General features: G+C 62.7%; 1 protein-coding gene across 2 annotated transcripts; it reads left to right on the top strand.

Moving 5' to 3' along the window:
- Positions 1–437: 437 nt before the first annotated feature.
- Positions 438–9,376, top strand: NES (nestin). 2 transcript variants are annotated; one of them, XM_044266598.1, is made up of 4 exons: positions 438–461; positions 2,318–2,442; positions 4,148–4,221; positions 4,471–9,376. In XM_044266598.1, exons 2-4 carry the CDS (start codon positions 2,411–2,413, stop codon positions 8,904–8,906), a joined length of 4,542 nt encoding a protein of 1,513 aa, XP_044122533.1. In that variant the 5' UTR covers positions 438–461; positions 2,318–2,410; the 3' UTR covers positions 8,907–9,376. The 2 variants fall into 2 exon arrangements, with proteins under 2 accessions (XP_044122533.1, XP_044122532.1); XM_044266597.1 differs by having other exon boundaries at positions 457–1,310.
- The last annotated feature ends 272 nt before the right edge of the window (positions 9,377–9,648 follow it).

Here is a 9,648-nt window from a genome sequence, read left to right as displayed (position 1 = left end):
GCCCATCATTGCTCCCATTTTGCGGTTGAAGAAACCGAGTCCGAGGACTTCGTAAGCGGTACCTGTGCTGCGGGTGCTGAGGAACAGGGACCCGCCCGGCTGCCGACCCCCACCCCCCGCCATGCCCGCCCGCCCCCCCAGGCGTCGGTCCGCGGCCCCCTCCACGGGCCCAGCTCTGGGCACGGCCTCCCCCGCAGGCAGCCTCTCGTGGGATCGGGTTCCCCGGGGCAGGCGTCGCGCTCGCTCCAGCTCCCGCACAGCGCGGCGCACAGACGCGGGCCGGACCCGCTTCCTGAACTCCAGGGGTTAAGGCCCGGGTCCCGCCCCTTTTCCCGCCAGGCTGGCGGGAGTATGAATAGCCTCGTTCTCACTCCCGACGCTCAGTCGCTCCGCCGCTCCTCGCCCCGCCCCGTCATTGTCCCCGGAGGTCTCCTTTTCCCTCCCCGAGAGTCCTAAGAGCTGTGAGTGTTGCTGGCTTCTCCCGCTGCCCGGCGTCTCTGCGCCTTCGGTGGGTCAGGCTCACGAGCAAGATGGAGGGCTGCCTGGGGGAGGAATCTTTTCAGATGTGGGAGCTCAACCGGCGCCTGGAGGCCTACCTGGCGCGGGTGAAGGCCCTAGAGGAGCAGAATGAGCTGCTCGGCGCGGAGCTCGGAGGCCTCCGGGCACAGACCGGGGATGCCTCCTGGCGCGCCCGCGCCGACGACGAGCTGGCGGCCCTGCGGGCCCTCGTCGACCAGCGCTGGCGGGAGAAGCACGCGGCCGAGGTGGCGCGCGACAACCTGGCGGAAGAGGTGGCGGGCGTGGCAGGCCAGTGCCAGCAGCAGCGGCTGGCGCGGGAGCGGGCGGCGGCCGAGGCGGCCCGCATCCGGCGTGCGGCCGAGGCCGAGAAGTGCGCCCAGACCCGGCTGAGCGCCCGGGCGGCGGAGCTGGAGCGCGAGCTGGAGGAGGTGTGCGCGGCGCACGAGGAGGAGCGCGCGGTCCTGAGCGCCCGGCCCCGCGCCCCCAGCCGCCCCGCCGCGCCCCGCGGGCCCCCCGCGCCCGCCCCGGAGCTGGAGGAGCTGGCGCGGCAGCTGGGCGACGCGTGGCGCGGGGCGGTGCGTGGCTACCAGGAACGCGTGGCGCGCATGGAGACGTCGTTGGGCCAGGCCCGGGAGCGCTTGGGCCGCGCGGTGCAGGGCGCCCGCGAGGGTCGCCTGGAGCTGCAGCAGCTGCAGGCGGAGCGTGGCGGCCTCCGGGAGCGCAGGGCCGCGCTGGAGCAGAGGCTGGAGGGCCGCTGGCAGGAGCGGCTGCGTGCCACCGAGAAGTTCCAGGTGACAGGGGCTGGGCGGGGAGCCGTGCGGTCCCCGTGGGGCTCAGGGACCTGGGGAAGGCAGCAGGCAGCGGAGTAGTGGTGGCTGCCCAGTCAGGAGCCACTACTTAGAAAGCCCGTCCTGGTGCCAGAAGGCTCTGACTATCCCCACTTTGTCTAGAGTAGGGGGGTGGTTCAGAGCCGTGTCAAAGAGCACACCCCTGGCCTGCCAGGAGGGACAGGGGAGGGTCAGGCACAGGATGGTCAGTGGCAGCGGCCTCCTCACTGTCTGGCCATAACCACCCCACCAGCGGCGCTTCTCCTGGGCTCTGGTGTTGCTCAGAAGATGCGCAGGTCTCCACTCCCAGCCCCCATTGCTGCCCAGCGCTGAGTCTGCCCAGTCCCTAACTGCCCCCTCCCCCTGACAAGAGGGGGTCAGTGGCCCCCGTGTGCGGCCCCAGTTCCACTGCCCTGTAACGTCTGCTCAGCTCCCCCCAGCACATTCCAGAGCCCGGGACAGCTGCTCCCCGTGACGCGGCGCGGATGGGACCAGCAGCTGAGAAAATAGCCTCCCGCCTGGGCCAGACAGAGGTCTGGCCACCGCCACCTCCCACCCCTCCTCTCAGAGGAGAAAGATTCCAGAACATGTGGGAAGTGGAGGGGGTGGAGGGCTCGTGTGAATACGGGAGACCGTGATCGGGACCGGGACTGCGGGCTCCAGGCCTCTTGATTAATCGTTTTTCCTTCTGCATCCACTTTTGTTCCCCTCTCCTCCCTGGAACCCGTCTCCCCTCCTCCCTCCCCTCCCCCTTCCTGTGGGAGCTGCAGTCCCATTCACTCCCACGGGAGAGGGCCGGGAGGGGGAGAGGGCCGGGAGGGGTCGCAGACCTCCGAAACCCCAGAGGGGGTGCCCTGGGCAGGACGTAGGGTTGTGGGGCGGGGGGATCCACCAGGGAGCAGAGGCAGCTACGGCTAGTTAGTTAGCGGGGAAGCCTGCCCCTTCACGGGCTGCCCCCCCTTGTTCTGCAGTCCGCTGTGGAGGCTCTGGAGCAGGAGAAGCTCGGCCTGCAGGGCCAGATCGCCCAGGTCCTGGAAGGTCGGCAGCAGCTGGCACAGCTCAAGATGTCCCTCAGCCTGGAGGTGGCTACCTACAGGTATGGGTTTCTGGGCCCGGCCAGGCGCACGGACGCACACACCCCTTCCGAGGCTGGGTCACCACCAGAGGGGCCCAGAGCCATGGGTGGTGGGAACTGGGCTGCTGCTAGGTGCTGTGACTCCGGGCCGGCGTCCTACCCCACTAGGGCGTGTCCCACCGGAGCCCACCTGCTCCGGTGTGTGCTCAGGAACGAAAAAGTCTCCTGGGCCTAGGAGGTCCCCCAAGGGGGGGTGATGTTGCTGAGTGGGATGGCTTCAGGAGAGACCACTGGACACACGGGCGTGGGTGGGTAGCTCTCCATCCAGACCCCGCCTAGGGGCTGAAAAGCCCAGTCTGCACGTGTGTGTGCACGTGTGTGTGCGCGCGCATGTGTGTGTGTGCTCACGCCAAGAGGATGATGTCCCCGGGCAACCCCACAAAGGATGAACTGCAGGTTGGGGGTGGGGGCACCCGACCTGGGCCTTGGTCTCCTTGTCTGGAGGTGGGGGAGGGGCTGGGTGACATCCAAGGCCTCTTCCATCCTGAATGTCATGGGCCTGACTCCCCTTGAGTCCCAGCCCCCTGGCCCTGCCCAGCCCCGCGGCTGATCACATTTCCTGTTGGCTCCAGAAAGGCTGAGACCGAGGAAGTGCCGCCTCTCTCAAAGCCACAGTCTCTTCTGGGAAATTGGCCTGGGGGGTTGCGGGGGGACCTCCGGGATGGAACTTGAGGATGGGGCTTTGCCTTAGGGTGGGGCCAGAGTTAGACAGGCAAGGACAGTACCCCGAGAATTCACAGGCTGACCAAGACAGGGACCCCGGGACAGGATCAGGAGGTCAGGGAAGGCAGGGTCCTGAGAGGGAAGGTCAGTGAGGGTCCTGGGATGAAGAAGAGGACACCGAGCTCAGAGAGTCGGAGCCCCGTGGCCAAGGACAGAGGTGAGATCACGGCAGACACTAAGCAGACTCAGAGTCCTTGAGAGGAGCAGGAAGTGGATGCTCAGCACCCCCCCACCCCATCCCTGGAACCTCCTCATTCCCCGTGGGGCACAGAGGCAGGGTCATGGACACAAAGACTGCCACTGCCCCCAAAGGCTTGGGATCCAGAGTACTTAGAGATCCCAGGATGAGGGCTTCGACCCCCAGTCAAACCACCCGGGGAAAGGGTCAGGGCCAGCTTAACCACTGGTTTTTGAGGCATGAAAAGGATTTGGAGAGAGAGAGCGGAATTCATTTGCTTTTGTCCGTGACCAGCTTTGGGGGCCCTGGGGGAGAAGGAGGGAGCCTATCCCATGGGAACAGCATGAGAATTCCCACTTCCCCTGGGAAGCCCCCCACTCAGACCCTCCAGACTGCTCTGTGGACAAAGGCGGTGATTAGCATGAGAATCGGCCCCACAGGGAGGATGAGATCACTGGCCTGGGGTTGGGGGTGGGGGCGGCTGTGTGGGTGTGTGCACACTGTGTGGACTGTGTGGGAATCTGCTGTGTGTGAGTCTGGCCGTGTGTCCCAAGCATGTGTGCGATGCTGTGGTTTGTGTCCATGGGACTCCCCGGGCTCAGCCAAGTGTGACCCCACGCGTGGCTTTTGTGCAGCAGTGGGAATGAAGAGGAAGCCGGCAGGGCCAGGGACACAGGCTCAGCCGAGTCCTCCCAGGCCGGCTTGCCAGAGGCCTGCGGACAGACGGACAGACGGCTGACCCCGCATCTCCTCCCTCATCCCCAGGACCCTCCTAGAGGCTGAGAATTCCAGGCTGCAGACCCCTGGTGGTGTTTCCAAGGCTTCTCTCTGCTTCCAGGGTAAGAGGAGGGGTCAGGCCCTCCCCCTCCCCACCCCCTTCTTTGCTCTTTAAGCCCCAGAGTAATTCCTATCCTGGGAGACCCAGTCTAGGTCTTGAGTCCTTGGCCTCCGGTACCAGTGAGTGGACTCTCAGCTCAGCCAGTGGAAGGTGGGGCAGGGCTCACGGGCACTCTTGCCAGAAGTGATAGCTGCTTCGAAACTCCCCGCCAGTCCCTACTGACACTGTCTCTTCCCCTCTGCCTTTCCAGACCCTAAGCTGGAGCTGCATTTCCCTGGGACCCCAGAGGGCCGGCATCTGGGACCTTTGCTCTCTGCCCTAAGCCCTACTTCCCTCTCCTTGCCCTTGCCTGATACCCTTGAGACACCTGTGCCAGGCTTTCTGAAGAGCCGAGAATTCCTCCAGGCCCGTACCCCAACCCTGGCCAGCACCCCCATCCCACCCACACTTCCGGCTCCCTGCGCTGTTATAGATGCAGAGATTGGAGCCCAGGATGCCCCCCTCTCCCTGCTCCAGCCACAGATTGGGAGGGAGCAGGCCCCAGAGGCTATGCGGGCCCTGGACATCCCTTCCAGCATTCTGCCAGGACCAGAGGAGCCTGGGGGCGAGCAACCAGAAGCTGGTACTGGCCAGTCTTCTGAGGATCACACCTCCTTGGCCCCACACCTCAGCCCAGACCCCTGTAGTTTAGAGGCCAAAGGGAGAGAACCCAGTGGGTCTAGAGTGGCTAGCAGATTCCAGGACGAAAGTGAAGGGCAAATCTGGGGGCTGGCAGAGAAAGAAACTGCCATAGAGGTCAAAATGGTGAATAGTTTGCAGCAGGAAACACGGCAAGAAGATGGGGGTCTGAACATGAAGGAAATCCAAGACTCCCAGGGTCCTTTGGAAGAAGAAACTCTGAAGTCTGTGGAAGAGGAAATTCAAGAGCCACTGATATCTCTGGAAAAACAGAGCCACGAGACACTGAGATCTCTAGAGGCAAATCCAGAATCTCTGAGATCTTTAGAAGAAGAGAGGTTAGACACATCAAAAGATCTAGAAAAGGAGAATCAAGAGCTATTGACATCTTTAGAAGAGAAGGATGCAGAAGTAGTGAGACCTCTAGAAAAAGAGACTCAAGGGCTACTTAAACCTGTAGGAAAAGAGGACCCACAGACCTTGCAATCTGTAGAAAAGGAGAATGGAGAACTCATGGGGTCTCTAGACGGTAGTGGAGAGACGTTTTTATATCCAGAAAAGGAAAATCATGTGTTAGGAAGGTGTCTAGAAGAGAACTTTGAGTCAATGAGAGATTCAGAAAAGGAGACTCAAGAGCCATTGAGATCTCTAGAAGATGAGAATCTAGAGAACTTGAGACTACTAGAAAAAGAAAACCAAGAGTCTCTCAACTCTCCAGAAGGTGAGAAGCGTAAGACCTTGAGACCTCCAGAAAAAGAGAACCAGGAACCAGTGAGGTGTCTAGAAAAAGACGACCAAGGGACATTGAGGCCTCTAGAAAAAGAGAACCAGGAGTCCTTGAGGTCTCTAGAAGAAGAGGACCAGGAATCCGTGAGACCTCTAGAAGAAGAATACCAGGAGCCAGTGAGGTCTGTAGGAGATGAGAACCAGGAGACATTGGGATCTCTAGAAAAAGAGAAACAGAGGTCCTTGGGTTCTCTAGAAGAAGAGGACCAGAAGATAGTGAGACCTGTAGAAGAATACCAGGAGCCAGTGAAGTCTGTAGGAGATGAGAACCAGGAGACATTGGGATCTCTAGAAAAAGAGACCCAGAGGTCCTTGAGGTCTCTAGAAGAGGACCGAGAGACAGTGAGACCTCTAGAAAATGAACACCAGGAAGCAGTGGTGTCTCTAGTAGAAGAAGACCAGGCAATACTGAGACTTTTAGAAAAAGAGAACCACGAGTCAGTGAAATCTCTAGAAGATGAGAACCAGGAGACCTTGGGATCCCTGGAAAAAGAGAATCAGAGGTCCTTGGGGTCTCTAGAAGAAGAAGGCCAGAAGACAGTGAGTCCTCTAGAAAAAGAAAACCAGGAGCCAGTGGAGTGCCTGGAAGAAGAAGGCCAGGAGACTTTGAGATCTCTAGAAAAAGAGAACCAGGATCCAGTGGGGTGTCTAGTAGAAGAAGACCAGGCAACATTAAGACCTCTAGAAAAGGTGAAACCAGAGCCACAAATGTCTCTCGGAAAAGACCAGGAGATATTTAGATCTCTTGAAAATGAGAATCAACAGTTATTATGGTTCCTAAAAGAAGAGAGCAGCAAGGCAAGGAGATCTTCAGAGTCAGAGAATCTAGAACCACCAAAGTCTGCAGGAAGCGATTTGGGAATATTGAAATCTCTAGAAACTCAAGAGCCACTGTGGTCTTCAGAAGAAATGAGTCAGGAGACAATAAAACCTCTAGACAAGGAAATTCAAGAACCACTGGAGTCTGTGGAAGACTGCCGGGAGACGCGGAGGCCTCTAGAAAAGGAGGCTCGAGAATCACTGGGCCGTGTGGGCGAGTGGAACCTAGAGAATCAGGGGCCTCCAGAAGAGCTGGGTCAGGAAAGTCAAAGGTCCCCGACCGAGGAAGAGACCCCCGCACAGACGGGGGACCCGGAGCCGCCGAGGTCTCTGAAAGAGGCAGGATGGCAGTCGCCACCGCATGCCCACCAGCAGGGGTGGGAAGACATGCTGGGATGTGGAGAACGGGATCAGGATTCGCCCCCTGGCAGGGCGGCGGCGGGCCAGGAAGCTGAGGCAAAGCCCATCATCGTGAGGGAGTCGGGTGGCTTCGTGGGGAAGGAGGAGCCTGAGGGGTGCAGACAGCTGTGGCCAGCGGCTGCAGGGGAGGCCTGGAGTGCTGGCGAGGGGCATCCGGGGAGCCCGGAGCCCCAAGAGCAGAGAGCGCCAGTTGAGGGAGCCAGCGGGGAGGGAGGCACTGAGGGCTTCCGGGACCCCGAAGGGCCACCAGAGCAAGTCCGGGCGCCAGGCATCCAACCTGCCCAGGAAGTGTCTGAGGCGAGAGAGCTGGTGTTGGAAGGTGGACAGGAGTCCCCCGGGGGGGACCAGGCCTCCCCAGAGGTCACTTTGGGGTTAGGGACAGCTGCGGGCGAGTCTGCCGCGGGAGGCTGGCAGGGACCAGAGCGGGAGGTGGGGAGGCTGGAGGACCCAGGCTGCCCGGCCAGAGAGGAGGGGACGGCACCACCCACAGGCAAGGAAGGTTTGGAGGGAGAGAGGAGGCAGGGCTCGGAGGGGTCCAGAGAGGACCCAGAGGAGGCAGCTGCTCTGGACCCCGAGCTTTCCACCCTGTCCAGGAGGAGCATGGATCCCCTGGAACCTTCCAGGGGCTGGGAGGAGGCAGAGCTGGAGGCCCCCTGGGGAGCAGAGTCTGGGCTCCCCGCCGAGACCGAGGGCCCCTCTCCCAGGGGAAGCAGTATTGGTGCCCCTTGGCCCGGGCCACTGGCATTGGAGGAGGCAGGAGAGGCAGAGCTAGTGCTGGGGCCCACTGAGCCCCGGGCGCCCACCCCGATCCCTGGAGATGCCCCTGGGCTCCAGCTCCTGGCTGAGGGGAGCCGGGAGGCTGGCTGGGGGCTGGAGGGCAGAGCGGAGGCTCTGGCAGGGGTGGAGGGGGAGCAGGAGGGCTTGGGTTCCGAGGGCAGCGCTGAGGATCTCCAGGAGGGGGAGGAGAACAGAGAAGACAGCGAGGCTGACGAGCTTGGGGAAACTCTCCCGGACTCCACTCCGCTGGGCCTCTATCTCCAGTCCCAGGCCTCCCCCAGGTGGGATCCGGTCGGAGGGCCGAGGCCGTCCCCGCAAGGGGAGGCCAGAAAGGAAGGCTGGGGCCCTTCCGTCCCGACCTCTGAGGGCTGTGGGGCCCAGCGAGAGGGTGAGGAGGACGAGGAGGACGAGGACAAGAAGGAGGAGGAGGAGGAATGCGGGCAGGACTCTGACTTGTCGGAGGAGTTTGAGGACCTGGAGGCCGAGGCTTCTCGCCTTCCCGGGGTCCCCAGGGAGGCTGTGGAACCTCTGGGCCGAGCTCCTGAGCCTGCAGCCTGGGCCGGGGAGGGCGAGTCGGACGGGTTTGCGGATGAGGAAGAGAGTGGGGAGGAGGGAGAGGAAGACAAGGAGGAAGAGGATGGGGGGCAGCCAGGGGCTGGCCGGGGGGGCCCAGGGCCCTCTGTCGGTCCCCTCCCGGCACTGAGTGGCCCTCAGAGAGGGAACTTCCCGGGGTTTGAGGCCACAGATGGCACCGTCCCCTGGGTTGACGGCATGAGGGACGCGGCAGCTGGTGTCCGGAGAACCGCCCTGGAGACTGAGTCCCAGGACAGCTCGGAGCCCTCGGGCTCGGACGGGGAGTCTGGCCCCGTTTCCTTGGAGAGGGAGGACCAGGTCCCCGACCCTCTGGGAACACTCGGTGGGGTGGGGAACAGCCTGGATGTCCGTGGCCAGGGCCCCAGCCTGAAGGAGGAGTTGGAGCGTGTGAGTGGGGGGGTGGTGAATGGGCTGCAGCAGTCTGAGGGAGGAGGGCAGGGGACACTGGGGGGCCCCGAGGGGGACCCAGGCAGCCCCTCGGAGGAGGAGGACAATGAGGGGGGTGCCCTGAAGTCCCCTTGGGCAGGACCTCCTCTTCACCTGGGCGTGGGCCAGTTCCTGAAGTTCACACCAAGGGATGATGTCGACTCCTGGTCCTCAGGAGAGGACTAGACAGCAGCTCGCTGAGGACTCGGGGTGTGCGTGCGTGTTGGGGGGTCCCTATGTCCCCTCCCTGCTCAGAGGCAGAACTCCTTAAGTTATGATCCCTCGACCCGTGGCCTCTGTCCCAGAGGCCTGACCGGCCAGGGTGAAGCAGGGGTGAGTCCCGAGAACAGAGGCTCCGGAATGCACCTCAGTCCGCAGACCCCGCTGTCCCAGGAGGCCGCAGCCGGCTGAACCACCTTAGCACGAGGCCCCTTTCCTGTCACACCCCTTCTCCCCTCCTGTCCTCTGGGAAGGGCTCCCCCCAGGGCAGGGGGCTATGGTGGTCCTCACCGCAGGGCTCCCCTGCCCTGTCCCTCCTCGCTGCACCCTTGCAGGGGGTCTGGCCACCGGGGGAGGGGGTGCTCCCAGGCCCTGACCGCCCCCACCCCGTGTTCCTGCCCTGTTGAGTCTGGCTCATCCCTGCCTGAATAAAGCAATCCTTGGTCTCTGACATCTGGACTCTTCCTTCCCTGGGGTGGGGGGTCCTCGGGGCCCGGTGGAGCAGAGGACATGGGGTGACTGGGGACGAAGCTAGTGCTGGGGAGGGGCTGCCTCTGCGGAGAGGAGGAACGGGGAGGCCTCCTGGGGCCCAGGGTGGGGGGGCGGGTGGCAGTCCAGGTGACCCCTGTGCGGGCAGAAGCCAGGGCCGTCATCATCTCTGCCCACAGCACTGATGACAGGGATTAGGCTGGGGGCCACCCCACCATTG

Source organism: Neovison vison, chromosome 10 (assembly GCF_020171115.1).
Source record: "Neovison vison isolate M4711 chromosome 10, ASM_NN_V1, whole genome shotgun sequence".
Taxonomy (NCBI): domain Eukaryota; kingdom Metazoa; phylum Chordata; class Mammalia; order Carnivora; family Mustelidae; genus Neogale; species Neogale vison.
This window is presented reverse-complemented; position numbering and strand designations above follow the sequence as displayed.

What these genes read in the sequence shown, in the direction of transcription:
- NES (XM_044266597.1), top strand. Translation starts at nt 531, where the DNA reads ATGGAGGGCTGCCTGGGGGAGGAATCTTTTCAGATGTGGGAGCTCAAC. An exon ending in GTGCCACCGAGAAGTTCCAG is followed by an intron (nt 1,311 to 2,317) that starts GTGACAGGGGCT and finishes CTTGTTCTGCAG; the next exon opens with TCCGCTGTGGAGGCTCTGGA. An exon ending in GGCTTCTCTCTGCTTCCAGG is followed by an intron (nt 4,222 to 4,470) that starts GTAAGAGGAGGG and finishes CTGCCTTTCCAG; the next exon opens with ACCCTAAGCTGGAGCTGCAT.